The 18122-nt window shown below is 33.7% G+C and overlaps 1 protein-coding gene across 3 annotated transcripts in view; it reads left to right on the top strand.

Annotated features, from left to right (window-relative positions):
- LOC136826736 (uncharacterized) overlaps window positions 1-18122 on the top strand; it is a 358177-nt gene that overhangs the window by 71872 nt on the left and 268183 nt on the right. For all 3 annotated transcript variants that reach the window (XR_010849697.1, XM_067084144.1, XM_067084143.1), the window contains exons 2-5: window positions 10888-10991; window positions 12726-12940; window positions 16536-16671; window positions 17757-17965. Coding sequence is in view for 2 of the 3 variants with exons in the window: in XM_067084144.1 (XP_066940245.1) it covers window positions 10922-10991; window positions 12726-12940; window positions 16536-16671; window positions 17757-17965 (630 nt within the window). In the remaining variant the exon portion in view is untranslated. The remainder of the gene's footprint in view (window positions 1-10887; window positions 10992-12725; window positions 12941-16535; window positions 16672-17756; window positions 17966-18122) is intronic.

Here is an 18122-nt window from a genome sequence, read left to right as displayed (position 1 = left end):
GTGCCAATTCTAAGCTTACTTTTTATGCGTCATCTGAAAAACTTCTACGGAGAATACAAAAAAAAAAGAAAATTTAATCAAAATTCCAGCAAAACGTTTTCCAGAAATAATAATAAGTTTTAGGCAGTACTGAAAGCAACGACAGTGTCAATTCTAAGCTTACTTTTTATGCGTCATCTGTAAGACTTCTACGAAGAAAAAAAAAAACTGTAAATCTCTAAATTCCAGCAAAACGTTTTCCAGAAATGATGATAAACTTAAAATAACTAAATCCTAGATTTCTTAGGGGGTATAAAGGCTAATAGGATGGGCAACCAAGCACCCAACTGTAGCTCAAAGATAACGAGAAAAAGAAACGGAAGAGTGAAGATTGAGCAACCCTGTGAAAGAAGAGATAAACCGGCCATCATTTGCGTAATGATGATGACATTAAATGGAGCTTTTCTTTTCTGAGGGCGTCTGCATTGTATGAAGTGGTGTCCTTATATACTTTACTCTTTTTTTTTCATTATCAGTTGTACTGCTCTTTTTTCATTATTAGCTGCACTATTTTTTTTTCTTATCAGCTGTGCTACTCTGTTTTTTCATTATCAGCTGTACTGCTCTTTTTTTTATCAGCTTATTTTTTTCATTATCAGCTGTACTACTCTTTTTCATTATCAGCTGTACTACTCTTTTTTCATTATCAGCTGTACTACTCTTTTTTTTCCTTATCAGCTGTACTACTCTTTATTTTTCGTTATCAGCTGTAAGACTCTTTTTTTTCTTTATCGGCTGTACTACTCTCTTTTTTCATTATCAGCTGTACTATTTTTTTTCATTATCAGCTGTACTATTTTTTTCATTATCAGCTGTACCATTTTTTTCATTATCAGCTGTACTATTTTTTTCATTATCAGCTGTACCATTTTTTTCATTATCAGCTGTACTATTTTTTTTCATTATCAGCTATACTACTCTTTCATTATCAGCTGCACTACTCTTTTTTTCATTATCAGCTGTACTACTCTTTTTCATTATCAGCTGTACTACTCTTTTTTCATTATCAGCTGTACTACTCTTTTTTTTCCTTATCAGCTGTACTACTCTTTATTTTTCGTTATCAGCTGTAAGACTCTTTTTTTTCTTTATCGGCTGTACTACTCTCTTTTTTCATTATCAGCTGTACTATGTTTTTTTCATTATCAGCTGTACTATTTTTTTCATTATCAGCTGTACTATTTTTTTCATTATCATTATCAGCTTTCATTATTTTTTTTTTCATTATCAGCTATACTACTCTTTCATTATCAGCTGCACTATTTTCATTATCAGCTATACTACCCTTTTTTTTCATTATCAGCTGTACTACTCTTTTTTCATTATCAGCTGTACTACTCTTTTTTTCATTATCAGCTGTACTACTCTTTTTTTTCATTATCAGTTGTACGGTATGGTTAATAATACACGCCTTACATTTAGCATTTAAAGTATGGCTGTCCAGTTCTCGTAGATAGCAGCAATTTTTCATTCTAGCCAACAAGGATCATAATTTTAGTGACCATCTAATATTAATGCGTTCATGCTTGTCTTCGAGTGTTTCAAATTCGAATTACAAAAGTTTTGCTTATAGCTGGAACTGCTGGTATTACTATCACTCAATGCTATGGTTTTGCATGCACACATGAGCGCTTGCATATAATATATATATATATATATATATATATATATATATATATATATATATATATATATATATATATATATATATATATATATATATATATAATATAATGTCTATATCTATATACTGTATATATATATTGTGTGTATGTACTATACATGTAAATATATATTATATATGAATGTACTGTATATGTAATATATATGTATATATATATATGTGTGTGTGTTTGTGTGTGTGTGCGTGCGTGCGTGCGTGTGCATGTGTGTAAACAGGCAGTCAATCAGACAGATTTGATTACGAATAGACACATGCACACCTTTTCATTTAGTTGTCAGAAAAAATTGATAACTATCAATCTCGTGAAAGCGTGACATATACAACAATATTCACGTTGGCAACTGACAGAAATATGCGAGTTGCTTGGAATGTTATGCACAAGATTTTATATTCCAGGAAACCTATTGCTTCATTGCAATTTGAAATAAATTTAGTTGCAAATAATGCAGCTGAAATAGGGATATTGTTGTATCAGCGATTTTGAAACCTCAGGCTCTAATTCTGCAGAATTTCTGTCTAAATATTCTTTTCGGGATGGTATTCTTTTCAATGTGATTTAAGGAATCTTGTTGTGAAATCTAGTATATTTACATTTCTCGGAACGCCAGCACTATATAGATAAAATTAAATTCTGAGAAACGTTCATATATTTTATATTTATACAGTCATATTGTTATCCGTATCATGGCGACAAATAAGCATCATACTATTGTAATATTTTCAATGGATAACAAATACGAACATTCTAACTGAAGCTTTTGAAAAACACGTTTCCGGATCAGATGCAGCAGAAAGAGATCTTCTTAGTAGATAAATACATCTGTGAATGTGATCCTAAAATGCGAGTTAAAACATAGAAATGAATAAAGATGACCTTATATTGTAGTCGTGATGTTGAAGAAAAAAAATCAATTTTTTTCATCGACCAAGATGAGTACCCATTCTTGAACAATCGTACAAACAATTATTATTGTTTAGGCCTAAAGGCACTCAAAGAATTTTGCTACCAGCTCATCACCTCTAATTACTTCTCTTCTTGGGACACACATTCTCTTCTGTAACACACATTCCTATTTTCTCCGTTTCCTTCTTTGTGCTTTAAAAGCTTTAAAGTGATGGAGCCGTTATTATTCATCGTAGAATTGACTATTTCTTAAATAAAAGATAATTTTTCCCTTTCTGCTTTCTTGTATGACATGTCACACACAATATAACAAAGGTTCGAACCTGTTCGAGAATTAGAGATTTTTTTTCACTTTATTTGGAAGGAGAGTCATTGAAATCAGATGTTGCCATTTACGAAGGGATTGCCTGACCACATTCCTTAAGAAAATGTTCTGTTTTTCATGAATGGGGAGGAAGAGAAAAGATATAGGTGATGTGCTTAAATGATGTGGTAAAACGTAATGTAATTGGGTATTTCAGTATGTTTTGATGTGGTACTCTTGTTTCATTAAAGAAATAACGGAATGCTAAAAACTGACGTAATATGATTCTTGTCCGAATCATAGACCTTTATGCTGATGTTAACCTGTATCCAGATAAAAGTTAACAAACTGTTCTCCCTGCCTTTTATCCACAATTTTGTTTGCAAGTCTCAACGGTATATGGAAAAATTTACCAGTGTTTAGATTCCTAATATTTTATAAAATTCCAATATCAGTATTCACCGCACTGCTGGGTAAATACGTAGGAATCACATTCAGTTTAATTTCACCCATTTCATTTAACCGTGCTCTAATAATTTTGTTTACCTCCAAATCAAATTTCACAAAGTTTGTATTACATTTAATTTTATTTTAAAAAATTCCTTAGGCTTCAATTAATTTTGTGTTAATTGAATACGTAATTGAATGAGATTTTGCCTTTCACCCATGCTCTTGTATTAAAATTGATAATATTCATTAAAGTTTGGGGTGAATGAAATAAAAAAAAACTGCGGCTGTATTTGATGAGCACATTACTTCCAGTTCAGAAGCGCATTGCAACAACGTGACAAGCAGGAAACGTGTGAATTTGTGATTTTAAGTATTTCCCGTCCTTAATCACTCAGTTTACATGTGGCTTCTTGTTAAATGATGTAATGGGTCCTTGTGCCTCTACGAAAACTGTTTTCTGTCAACCTCCATACTTGTTCTCTCAGCCAGCCATTCCGTACTGATAACGGTTTGTGTTTGACAGAAAGGAAATGAAAGAGACAGAGTGAGAGAGACAGACGGAGAGAAAAAGGCAGAGAAATTTTAATGTGTGTTATGATTACCCTTCAGGTATTTTAACATGCGGGAAAGAGGTCAGTTATCAGGTTACATTAACACTTGCTAAACCAAAATGATCAGTGTGTTTTTTCCATTACGCACTTGATGGTCTGAAAGAAGATCAAATAAACACTGATATTCCTTCTAGGCGGCAAGTAAAGGACTTCATTTGTTCAAATAGCTTGTCGTCGCGTTTGCTCTCTCTCTCTCTCTCTCTCTCTCTCTCTCTCTCTCTCTCTCTGCCCTTCAGAGAGAATGAAAAGTGACGACAATTGTGATTGAATTTGACGTCAGGACATAAAAGTGAAGAATAATCCTTTAGGAAATGCTTCAGATTCCAAGTGGCGAAGTATGGCGTTGTACTAACAAAGAGATAAATCTTCAGTTTCCCAGTGAAATCCTGCGAAGTTGCTTATCTTCTTTGCTATAAAGAAAAAAAAAAACAGTTGCATTTATAGCCTACATCAAAATGGGAGTGATGAACACTTTTATTGTTTTAGTTTTCGACAGTTTGGGAACACTTCTTCATTCTGTTTTCGAATTAACTGAGTGACAAGAAAAGTGCGAGGTGACGTTTCGTGTTTTAATCAAGAAAAGTAACTGCACTGTGTATGTATCTATACATCGCTTAAATCCTTCATTGATATACTCAGCCGGGTGGCGAAGTATCATTGGAAGAGATCGGGGTCCAGACTATAAACCTCGCCAGTGAACTTTAACCCTCATCCAATTTGACGCAATGTCCGACCTCCGGCATCCAATACCCACCATCCCTCCAATTTTCCATCTCTCTCTCTCTCTCTCTCTCTCTCTCTCTCTCTCTCTCTCTCTCTCTCTCATGTAAGAGTCTACCAAGAATCAAAGATTGGGACGGAAAGTTATGAATAGTTTCTTACTCGTTTTTGCCTGCCTCAACACATCATATTAAAACTTGCTTCGCTGTCGTGGAATTAAGAACGAAATTGGGAGATGCATCCAGTTTATGCCCAAAGATTCTGGTTCAGGGTTCGATAACATCGCTGCTGTCTTTCCTAATGTGGGACATAATTATCAGGATGCAGGATAATTCTTTCCCAGTACAGTCCCAGATACGTAATTTATGCCGTTTGTGAATCGCATACAAGTAATTTATAAATTGGGAATTCAATTCTTTATATCGCTATGGAAATTAAATTATAAATCTCGGGAAATTTAATCTATACAGAAGTTACAAAGATCAGCATTTTTTAAAGGTCCGTACCGGTTTCTCTTTAAGAGCACTAGTATAATAGAATAAATTCTCTAAAGGAATTGCAATAATTATTTAGAAAATATGTAGGTGCTTCTTTCAGAAGTACCTTGTGTAGCAATAGGGATGCAGTACTGATGGCGTCTTGTGTAACATTTCTGTACCTTTTGTAATACTTGATGGGATGATACAGATTCTCTTTTCATGTATGTTTTTTTAATAGAATGGTCTTTAGCAAGTTGCGAGATATAAAACTGGCTACTACACTTGGTGCCGAATTTTTGATGAGGTCATAAATATTCCACAAAGGGGGTGAAAAACTGTTAAAGACTGAAGAACATTGAATTATTTTTAAAGAATATAATTGCCTGACAGACATTCACAGTTCTTGTAATGGTTTTTTTTTTTGTGATCTACACACAGACACTCATATTAACTTGAAAGCTGCAAGCTATTTCAGTTGTATCTCAAGTTGTTGAGAACATTAAACAGAATACTAATACTTTGAACATGGGAAGATTCACAGGAAAGTTAGTGGACCTTTTAAGGCAAACAGTCCTTCCGTGAATCATATTTTCAGAATGTTTTACAAATATTTAGATATAAAGTTTTTCAAATTAAATAATATTTTCTATTTTTCCAAGGAGAGGTTGGGTTTTTTGATGGCCATTGAACGTTTAAGGAGAGTCAGCGACCTTGCATTAAAACTTAATCGTACTTTATGGAACCAGCCAATTATGCAAACGGGCAGATGAAAGTCCAAATTGATATGAATTACATTTGGCGTAACGGAGTGCTTCTGGGGAACTAGAAAAACCCTCCAGGGGATCAAGCGGTCAGGGAAATCCAATTACGCGACGATTATGTGAATGTTCTTGATTGAAGGAAATGAACATTTTTAATGAAATAGAACTAGGGCATGGAACCTTTTTTTTTTTTTTTTTTTTTAGGATACCAAAAGGATATGAAGAAGAAAAGCCTCTGTCAGTAAAGAAGAAGCCTTAAAAATACTATACTGAACACGATTCACCACAAATAAATCCTGATCTCTTTGTAAACCAATACGAAACATTTTACAAATGAATGTTGTGCCCACGTAAATGCACTACACAAACGTAGGAAGTAAGTTCTTGAAAAGCGCTTTTGTGTTGTGCCGAAGATCCATCGTTTTTTCTCATGGTTCTCAATTCAATTCCGTTTATAGTGATGGATCTCTTTTCAGATTTATTGGTGCGGGGCAACTCTTTTCTTTTCTTATCTGCATTACAATAGAAAACAAGTAAAAAATTGAGTTTTCTGCACAATGTATAATCAAGGCCACCGAAAATAGATGTCTTTCGGTGGTCTCGGTATAATGCTGTATGAGCCGCGGCCCATGAAACTTTTAACCAGTCCTGGTAGTGGCCTGTCCTATATCGTTGCCAGACGCACGATAATGGCTAAATTTAAACTTAAATCAAATAAAAACTACTGAGCCTAGAAGGCTGCAATTTGGTATGTTTGATGATTGGAAGATGGATGATCAACATGCCAATTTGCAGCCCTCTAGTCTCAGTAGTTTTTAAGATTTGAGTGCGGACAGGAAAAGTGCGGACGGACAGACAAAGCCGGCACAATAGTTTCCTTTTACAGAAAACCAAAAATGATGAAAACTTCCGCTATCTTATCGTAAGACTTTTACAATTGCTTATAAATGATTTTCTTCAACGATGATGAATTGCCTAAGTTTCTTTAATTCGCAAAATTTCTCTGTCGTTTCCGGTGCAGAGAAGGGCAAAAGTTTCAAAATTTCAGAGGTAGTCGAGAGATCCTGTGACAATCATTTGTTAGTCTGATATGTTGTAAGCCAGTCCATATTCAACTTAGCAGATCCAGCCCCACTGAGGTTTCAACTTTCACCATCTGTCATCGTGTGGTCAGAGAATGGAGAGGAGATTTTTTCTCTAGTTGTTTCTCAAGGGATAAAGTGTGTGTGTGTGTGTGTCTGTGTGTGAGGGAGCGTATGTATCTGTGGAGCTGCACTCGGATTTCAATAGAAAAGTAGAAATAACCCTGAAAGGTCTTATCTGTGTCAGAAATGATTCAAGTGAGGTACATTTTATTTTCGTTGACAATATAAGGGTGGTCTTTACATCATTTTCGTCATTTGAAATCAATGAGTTTAACCTTTGTTCGATAAATGATATTGTTAGTGCTATAAATATATATATATATATATATATATATATTATACACATAAGAATATATATATATATATATATATATATATATATATATTCTAAATTATATGTATATATATTATATATATACTGTGTGTATATATATATATATATATATATTCTAATATTATATATATATATATATATATTCTAAATTATATGTATATATATATATACTGTATGTATATATATATATATATGTATATATAAATATATATATATATATATATATATATATATATATATATATATATATATATATATATATATGTGTGTGTGTGTGTGTGTGTATATATATCTATATCTGTTATATACAGTATATAATTATATATATACACATATATATTGCGTAGTACATGCGATTTCTATCATAATGCTCCCATCTAATGGTTAACCCATAACCGGAACCTCTGTTAGTTTTATGTATTGTAGATTTTTAGTTTAGGTATTGGAAATGATAGAAATGAAGTTGGCACTTTCGTTGAAGCATAATGTAACGTTGTTATGTTTCGGTTTTTTTACCTTATTTTTGACTGTAGGCTTTATGATTATCCGATACAAGATTCATAATGAGATTTCGCAATGCTCATTGCAAAATATCGATAGATTATCAGCGAAGACTGTAAGGTATCCAAGGACAATTAACAGTGTTAATGTAAGTTAATATTTGCGTTCAGTTCTTTTCGCGTCAGAATGACATATACTCGTATATTTCATTCTTTTTTATTGTGAATTGATATGAACGCAAATATTAACTTACATTAACACTGTTAATTGTCCTTGGTTACCTTACAGTCTTCGCTGATAATCTATCGATATTTTGCAATGAGCATTGCGAAATCTCATTATGAATCTTGTATCGGATAATTATAAAGCCTACAGTAAAAAATAAGGTAAAATAAAATCCGAAACATAACAACGTTACATTATGCTTCAACGAAAGTGCCAACTTCATTTCTATCATTTCCAGTACCTAAACTAAAAATCTACAATACATAAAACTAACAGAGGTTCCGGTTACGGGTTAACCATTAGATGGGAGCATTATGATAGAAATCGCATGTTCTATGCAATATAAATGTGTATATATATAATTATATACTGTATATAACAGATATAGATATATATATATATATATATATATATATATATATATATATATATATATATATAATATATATATATACATATATATATATATACACACAGTATGTATATAATATATATACATGTTGTCTAAAAGGAATTATTTTTCTTTTTGTATTAATTATTACTTGCTGGTATCACTCAATTAAGTTTCCGTGTCTGTGCGACTAATGTTGTCTTAAAAAAAAAGGGATAGTGCTTACTGTGTTTTACGTGCCTAGGTAGACCATGAAACCAAAAAAAAAAAACTACCTCTAGTGAGGGAAGAATCACCAGTTTTTTTTTTTTTTTTTTTTTCAAGTTCATAGCACTCGCATACACGTATCGAAAACCAGAAAACCAATAGAAATATGAGCATTGTCTTTTAAATTGACATTCTCTCTTGCCTTTTAATAGTACCCATTGCTAACAGAGCTTTTTCTCTTAATTTCAGAAAAAAGACTACCTCTAGTGAGGGAAGAATCACCAGTTTTTTTTTTTTTTTTCAAGGTTCATAGCACTCATACATGTATCGAAAACCAGAAATTCAATAGAAAGATGCGCATTGTCTTTTAAATTGACATTCTCTCTTGCCTTTTAATAGTACCCATTGCTAACAGAGCTTTTTCTCTTAATTTCAGAAGAAAAACTACCTCTAGTGAGGGAAGAATCACCAGTTTTTCTATTTTTTTTTTCAAGGTTCATAGCACTCATACATGTATCGAAAACCAGAAATTCAAAAGAAAGATGCGCATTGTCTTTTAAATTGACATTCTCTCTTGCCTGTTAATAGTACCCGTTGCCAACAGAACTTTTTTTTTCTTCATTTCAGAAAAAAAACTTCCTCTAGTGAGGGAAGAATCACCAGTTTTTCTATTTTTTTTTCAAGGTTCATAGCACTCATACATGTATCGAAAACCAGAAATTCAATAGAAAGATGCGCATTGTCTTTTAAATTGACATTCTCTCTTGCCTTTTAATAGTACCCATTGCTAACAGAATTTTTTTTTTCTTAATTTCAGAAAAAAAACTACCTCTAGTGAGGGAAGAATCACCAGTTTTTCTATTTTTTTTCAAGGTTCATAGCACTCATACATGTATCGAAAACCAGAAATTCAATAGAAAGATGCGCATTGTCTTTTAAATTGACATTCTCTCTTGCCTTTTAATAGTACCCATTGCTAACAGAACTTTTTTTTTCTTCATTTCAGAAGAAAAACTACCTCTAGTGAGGGAAGAATCACCAGTTTTTCTATTTTTTTTTTAAGGTTCATAGCACTCATACATGTATCGAAAACCAGAAAATCAATAGAAAGATGCGCATTGTCTTTTAAATTGACATTCGCTCTTGCCTCTTAATAGTACCCGTTGCTAACAGAGCTTTTTTCTTAATTTCAGAAAAAAAACTACCTCTAGTGAGGAAGAATCACCAGTTTTTCTATTTCTTTTTCAAGGTTCATAGCACTCATACATGTATCGAAAACCAGAAATTCAATAGAAAGATGCGCATTGTCTTTTAAATTGACATTCTCTCTTGCCTTTTAATAGTACCCATTGCTAACAGAGCTTTTTCTCTTAATTTCAGAAGAAAACTACCTCTAGTGAGGAAGAATCACCAGTTTTTCTATTTCTTTTTTCAAGGTTCATAGCACTCATACATGTATCGAAAACCAGAAATTCAATAGAAAGATGCGCATTGTCTTTTAAATTGACATTCTCTCTTGCCTGTTAATAGTACCCGTTGCCAACAGAACTTTTTTTTCTTCATTTCAGAAAAAAACTTCCTCTAGTGAGGAAGAATCACCAGTTTTTCTATTTTTTTTTTAAGGTTCATAGCACTCATACATGTATCGAAAACCAGAAAATCAATAGAAAGATGCGCATTGTCTTTTAAATTGACATTCGCTCTTGCCTCTTAATAGTACCCGTTGCTAACAGAGCTTTTTTTCTTAATTTCAGAAAAAAAAACTACCTCTAGTGAGGGAAGAATCACCAGTTTTTCTATTTCTTTTTTCAAGGTTCATGGCACTCATACATGTATCGAAAACCAGAAAATCAATAGAAAGATGCGCATTGTCTTTTAAATTGACATTCTCTCTTGCCTTTTAATAGTACCCATTGCTAACAGAATTTTTTTTTCTTAATTTCAGAAAAAAAACTACCTCTAGTGAGGAAGAATCACCAGTTTTTCTATTTTTTCAAGGTTCATAGCACTCATACATGTATCGAAAACCAGAAATTCAATAGAAAGATGCGCATTGTCTTTTAAATTGACATTCTCTCTTGCCTCTTAATAGTACCCATTGCCAACAGAACTTTTTTTTTTCTCAATTTCAGATCTCTCAAGACAAAGTTTTCTTATATCGCCACGATGAAGCCTGATTTGGGAAAGGTGGTGGTGGCGTTTCGGTTACTTCTGTTCCTTGGATTTCTTTCGAAAGGTGAGATATGCTTCAGGTAATGTTTGGTGATATGGAAGTAATTGAGACCACTTTTATTTTTAGACTCGGGTAATTCTTGTACAGGCATAGCTGAGATTGTGGTGTTTCAGGGTAAGACCAAGAAGAGGGATCTGTACCATTCGTGTTTTTTTTTTATGAAATAATTTTTTTTTCTCATCCCTTTTTGACTTCAGGTGACCTCAAGTGGGAAATTCAAATGATCGAAAATTATTATATAATAATTTTCGATCATATATATATATATATATATATATATATATATATATATATACTGTATATATATATATATATATATATATATATATATATATATATATATTATATATAGATATGATTATATGTATGTGTTTATATATATAATGTATATATATGACACTCGGTCCTTGCTCAGCTTCATAAAAAAAAAAATATATATTTACCTCATTTGATATCAGCTGTCATAGATTAGGTAGGGGGAGACAATGAAAGGCATTGAAAACATTCGTCGCATTACTGAAGTTTATAAAGTTTTTTCAGAGTGAAGTGCTTTTATGCTTCATATATTAACTAAGGTCACTGAGGCATGTTCAGCGTTTGCGCTTCATCACTTGAAAGTAATCCAGTCTGTCGTTAAAAATTTCCTGTGAAATCCATAATCTTGAAAGAAATACTGTTTTGTTGATTCCTAATCTTCCCATTAGGAAATTATTTCCCCATTTATGAGGTGGATATCGCATAGTTTTATGTCTGAGTTTCAACCCTAGGTTTCATTTCCTCGTTAATACCCCGAGGCACCTTTTATTGGTCGTTACCCATGGTCTCTTGAACTAATTATCGCTCGAAGTCCTTTTCGGTGATTAGACAGAGGCGCGGGATACATGCGATTCATTTCAGCAGCTGCGCTGGCCACGCTGAAATTTTTAGGCATAAGTTCAAGCGAAGGGGATTTTTTCTTTGGATTTTTATTCTTACAAATGGCGTACATTTATCAGCGTACCATTGTTCTGTACTCCTGCTCCCTCATATTTTTGTTAGTTAGCTGATCAAGATGATGGTATTTGGTATCATTCATAAACAAATGGCTAAGCCTAGTATTGTTATTGTTGAATGTTGATCAGATACAGAAGGAGAAAATCCATTTCTCATTTATTTTTCAAGAGAAGGAATATGTCAAGTTACTTCTAATATTTCTGAAAAGAGTATGGTCTTCAATAACAAAATACGTTATTGATGATCTATACTGAGATTAAAGGATGATAAAATTCTAACACACACACATATATATAATATATATATATATATACATATAATTATATATACATACATACATACATATATATATACATATATATATATATATATATATATATATATATATATATATATATATATATATATATATATATATATATATATATATATATATATATATATATATATACATACTGTATGTTCAGGCATTTCATATTAATGATACAGATATAAATATGAAAGCTTTACGTAGCTCTCATTCCACTGGGTATCATAATGTGAAGGCTCTGAAGTTTCATGAATGATAAACAGTGAGGGCCACTATCAAGTGAATCTTGATTATTTCCTGTAAAATTTTCATGCAGTACAGATACTTGCAGGCCGTTTATTGTAGCTAAGCAACGTTGTTAGCTTGTTCTTTGAAATACTACTGTTTTGTTTCATAGTCTTTGAACCTAACCGGTTCTCAAATCGTCATTTTAGGCTGTTGGAGCATTCGAGTATCCGAAATGTGGGTCCCTCCTGTCGTCGTCTCCGGTTCCCGGGTCAGGTTGGTCTGTAATTACGAGCACAGTGCCGACCGACTGGATCCCCTCTACTCCGTCAAGTGGTACCGAGGACTCGACCAGTTTTACCAGTACATGCCCAAAAAGGACCCTCAAGTCAAAGTGTTCGACTTGCCATATCTGAGCGTAGACGTGAGTATGTGTAGTGGTATGTTTCAATTGCCATGACCTTTATATTTAGTGAACTTAGTCTGTATTTCAGAGGTTGGTTTCGTTTTTTGTATTTCGATGCCTGAAGGTTGTTGGGTCACGAAATGTGAATCACGAGAAAAATTATGTTGTTATGCTGACTGTACACTCCCGCCGAAGGTTTATTAACCATCTGATGAAGATTATGTCCCTGAGTCTGTGAAATATCGAACAGGTGCTGGCAACTAGCCGGATCAATTGAATAAAAACATTTACTCGTAGTAGTAGGTATTAAAGATTCCATAAGTCGTAGGTATTACAGATTCCATGAGTAGTAGGTATTACAGATTCCATGAGTAGTAGGCATTACAGATATCCATAAGTAATAGGTATTACAGATTCCGTAAGTCGTAGGGATTACAGATTTCCATAAGTAATAGGTAGTACAGATTCCATCCATAAGTCGTAGGCATTACAGGTTCCATGAGTAGTAGGCATTACTATTTCCATAAGTAATAGGTATTACAGATTCCATAAGTCGTAGGGATTACAGATTTCCATAAGTAATAGGTATTACAGATTCCATCCATAAGTCGTAGGCATTACAGGTTCCATAAGTAGTAGGTATTACAGGTTCCATAAGGCTACGGTTACTATGGATGCGAATTCTGACGAATATTTGTTCTGACGAGTTCTGACGAATTCGAAGAAAAAACAGACATGCATTCCAATGAGAGTGTTTACAGTGGCAGCAACGAACACGTCAGAACACGTACGAAGTCGTCAGAACCATTTGAGCGTTCAAACAAGTTTGATTTTTTCATGCGACATGCGTCTGTTTTTGGTATTTTTGTGCATTGAATTTAGATTGATTTTATTATTCCACCATGGATAACGATAAATTGAACAGCCTTGTGTACGAGAACAGGTGTTTGTGGGATATGAGAGACAAAAATTACCATAACAGAGATATTTCTCGGCAAAAGTGGGAGAAGATTGCTACAGAACTCAACACTAGCAGTAAGTACAATTTTTTAATTTTGATGTGGGGTTAACATTTTAAGCAATTAAAAAGTAATTGGGACATAATTTACTATTACAGAATTTCTTGCATATTACTTGCTGTAATTAACGGTAAATGATGTATAATATAATTAATTATATATGTTTTTAGTAAAGAACTAGATAACTTTGCGGACTTTCAAGAAAAAAATATCGCTCAAGTTCATCCATCTTTGCTGGGCGGCAGAAACGTAATGACTATCAGAATATCAGAAAACGCATACAGTGTAACCACTTTGTTCTGACGAGGCTTTCTGACGTATTCGTCAGAAGACATTTTCGTCAGAATTCGCATCCATAGTAACCGTAGCCTTAGTCGTAGGCATTACAGATTCCATAAGTCGTAGGTATTACAGATTTCATGAGTAGTAGGTATTACAGATTCCATAAGTCGTAGGTATTACAGATTCCATAAGTCGTAGGTATTACAGATTTCATGAGTAGTAGGTATTACAGATTCCATAAGTCGTAGGTATTACAGATTTCATAAGTAGTAGGTATTACAGATTCCATAGGTCGTAGGTATTACAGATTCCATAAGTCGTAGGTATTACAGATTCCATAAGTAGTAGGTATTACAGATTGCATAAGTAGTGGGTATTGCAGATTCCAAAAGTAGTAGGTATTACAGATTCCATAAGTAATAGGTATTACAGATTCCATAAGTAATAGGTATTACAGATTCCATAAGTAGTAGGTATTACAGATTCCATAGGTAGTAGGTATTACAGATTTCATAAGTAGTAGGTATTACAGGTTCCATAAGTCGTAGGTATTACAGATTGCATAAGTAGGAGGTATTACAGGTTCTATAAGTCGTAGTTATTACAGTTTCCATAAGTAGTAGGTATTTCAGATTCCCTCTTTATGTTCTTCCTGGCGTCGTAGCTTGTTAAGTGACTGGACATTGTAGCATTTTACAAAAAGAGCAGAAATATTGGAAATCCGATTGTAATTGTGAAATTAAAGTGAATTTTGTTGATGAGGTTTGACAGAGTTGTAAAAAGAATTTCCTGAAATTTTATCATTTTAAAAAACATATACTCAGATTGTGTGTTCCTTGTCCTTGTTATCAAGTGTTTTCAGTCATCAGTTTGAAAAATAATTCCTTTAAACTTTACATATTTATTCAAGTGCATTTTGTTTCCCTAAGACCAACGAGGATGAATTTCGATTTGTCTGCGAAAAAAATTCATAGGCAGATGATTTCCAGATTTTCTTGTTTCTCGCGATTTAATGATACAATACTTTTATTTGGTGTACATAGGCGTAATATCTGCTGGCAGTATGTATTTATGGTTGTTGCTTGTTTTTCATAAGCAACAGTTCAACTTTTAATATTTATTATTATTACTAGAAGATTGATTTGAGTTCAGTTTGCTTTTGATAATTACAACGGCTATTTAAAAAGCTTGAAACGTGTCTTTGGTGTCTTAAGATTCTCCCAAAATATGTTATTGTTACTGAACATTATTGTAGTTTTGAGTCATGTTTTTTACTTCTGGATTTCACCGAGATTTTTCGCTTTAGGAATCATGTTCATCCTTGTTGTACATATGCATACATATATACATTAGAACTTGGTATGGTTTTTAGGCCAACCAGACAATGTGTATTTTAGTGTATTGGATATTCAGACAAAGTATGGTTTGGAACAAGAAAAAGATTTTGAGTGTCCCCCAAGATAGAGCAATTGTCTTGTAATGATTAAAACGGCTCTTTTAAAAGGTTTAAATATATTTTGGGTAACTTATGCTTCTCCCCAAATATGTTATTTTTACTGAACATTATTGTGGCTTTGAGTCATTATTTTTTATTTCTCGATTTTCACCGAGATTGTTCGATTTACGAAATCATGTCCTTCCTTGTATATTTGCAGACATGCATACATTACAACTTTGATTTTTAGGTCAAGCAGCCATCGTATTTTATAGCGTACTGGTTATGCAGACAAAGTATAGTTTGGTACAAGAAAGCGATTTTGAGCGTCTCCCAAGATACAAAGCAATATCATAATAAGATGTCATTTTTTCAAAGAATTATAAAAAAAAAAAAAAACAGTTTCAATACTCAGAATCGTTCTCTCTCTCTCTCTCTACTTCAACGTTAGGTAAGTCTGGGAGACGATACTCACCCGACCGCCTTAACCATAAAACATAAGAGGTCCCAAAGCGTGAAGAGAAAGGCTGCGGAAATTATTACACAAAGAGGTTACGGCAGATGAACCTTTCAAAAGCAAAGCTCATACTTCTCTCTGTCAGGCAATGTAGCTTGGAAGATTTACGCCGCCGCTGGATAAGAAAATACCATTGTGTAACATTGGCAAAAGATGACAATAACCATATTTCAGAGAGAGAGAGAGAGAGAGAGAGAGAGAGAGAGAGAGAGAGGAAATCCATGGAGGAAAATTCTTGCAAAAATACAAGTTGACATACTTTCATACTTTCACTAAAATGTGGTCTGATAAAAGGAAAGTACTTCATGAATTCTTGCAAACTGAATGTCATTAATGCTTTTTATTTTGATTTTTTTCCAGAGAGATAACAGCAATCAGTCGACGGTTGTACTTATAGGGGTGACAAAGGAGACCTCAGGAACATTTCGATGCGAAGTAGTTGGAGAAAAACCACTTTTCGAAACGGACGATTCCACCAGAAATATGACAGTTGTTGGTATGTTGCGTTTCTCTCAAGTCTTGTCCCCGTAGGGGCCAAGTGCCATCAGTGCACCTCATGCGGTGCACTGTAGGTATTACTTAATGTTCCTTCGGCCACTAGCTTCAACCCCTTTCTTATTCTCTTTCTTCCATCTTACTTTCCACCTTCTCCTAACAATTGATTCATAGTGCAACGGCGAGGTTTTCCTCCTGTTACACCTTTCAAACCTTTGACTGTCAATTTCCGTTACAAATTTCCATTACAACGCTGAATGACCTCACAGGTCCCAGTGCTTGGCCTTTTGCCTAAATTCTATATTCAATCAATCAATCAATCAATCTAAAGTCTTGTGCTCTGATCATTGCTAATTGTGCGTGTGGGAACGAGTTATCAGGTGTTTTCAGTTACAAGTACTCCCTTCTGAGAATTGAAGGTCAGAGGTCTATTGCAATTAAATTCAGGGACCTTCCAGTGAAGTAATTGCATGGAACGACTGTCATTCAAAAGAAAAAAAAATACAGTACAATACTGTTGGCTGTGCTATTTGACTTACTTAAAGGGGAAGTCCTCTTGAAAATCTTTGTTTTTAGGGAATTATGTTATGAAACGATGTCTCGAAAATATTCCTAAAAAAATCCGTTTCCCAGTTTTGTGTTAATATACATTCCTTTTGAAGTTTGCGAACATTCCAAACCGCGTAGAACCAACCGCTGGCTATTATTACTACCATGCCACTGAATAGACTCGCAGATTTTTATACTATATACGTGATTCAATTTTTTTTAGGAAGCCATTGGCCGTATTGGGTGAGGAAGAAATTTGGGGAATTTCCTGTAACAATTGTCATTCTTCAATACTGTGTAAATGTTATTACATTTTAATGGTCATTTTTCATGTGTATTTTGAATACAGTTTTCTTTTCAAAAAAACGTCAAAGAACAATCTGTTTGGAAACGTCAACATGAGACGTACAGTAGGTCTCTGAAAGCTCAAGCTTTTCAGTTGATAATTTGCCACTCACACAGATACTGTACTTGAGAAGGATATCGAGCTTCCGCCTAATCACTATCTTGCGTTGATTATTGAAAATTCCATTGCAGACATACCTCTGTGGGGACCCGAAATCCGAGGTCTGGTTCACGGTTCCAGGGTGAGGCCGGGAGACATCATAAAAGTGCAGTGCCTTCTCGGACACTCGGAGCCACCCGTTCATGTCACATGGCTGATCAACAACGAGCACTTACCTCCTCACGCTCTGACTACGTACGCAAAGCAGAAGGACGAGAGAGCTCGAATGGCTCAGGTATTTGTAAGTATTTATTATTATTATTATTATAGTATATCGTACTGTTGTTTTTTGTCGATGCTTGGTCTTGGTGTGCTTGGTTTATTTATTTTTTTTACCGGCGTTCATCTTGTTGGTTTTCTGTGTCAGAAGAACTGGAAGGAACGGAGAATTAGATTAT

The sequence above is a fragment of the Macrobrachium rosenbergii genome, chromosome 41 (genome assembly GCF_040412425.1).
Source record: "Macrobrachium rosenbergii isolate ZJJX-2024 chromosome 41, ASM4041242v1, whole genome shotgun sequence".
In the NCBI taxonomy this organism is placed as follows: Eukaryota; Metazoa; Arthropoda; class Malacostraca; order Decapoda; family Palaemonidae; genus Macrobrachium; species Macrobrachium rosenbergii.
Note: the sequence above shows the minus strand (reverse complement) of the source record. Positions and strands in the feature narration are given on the sequence as shown.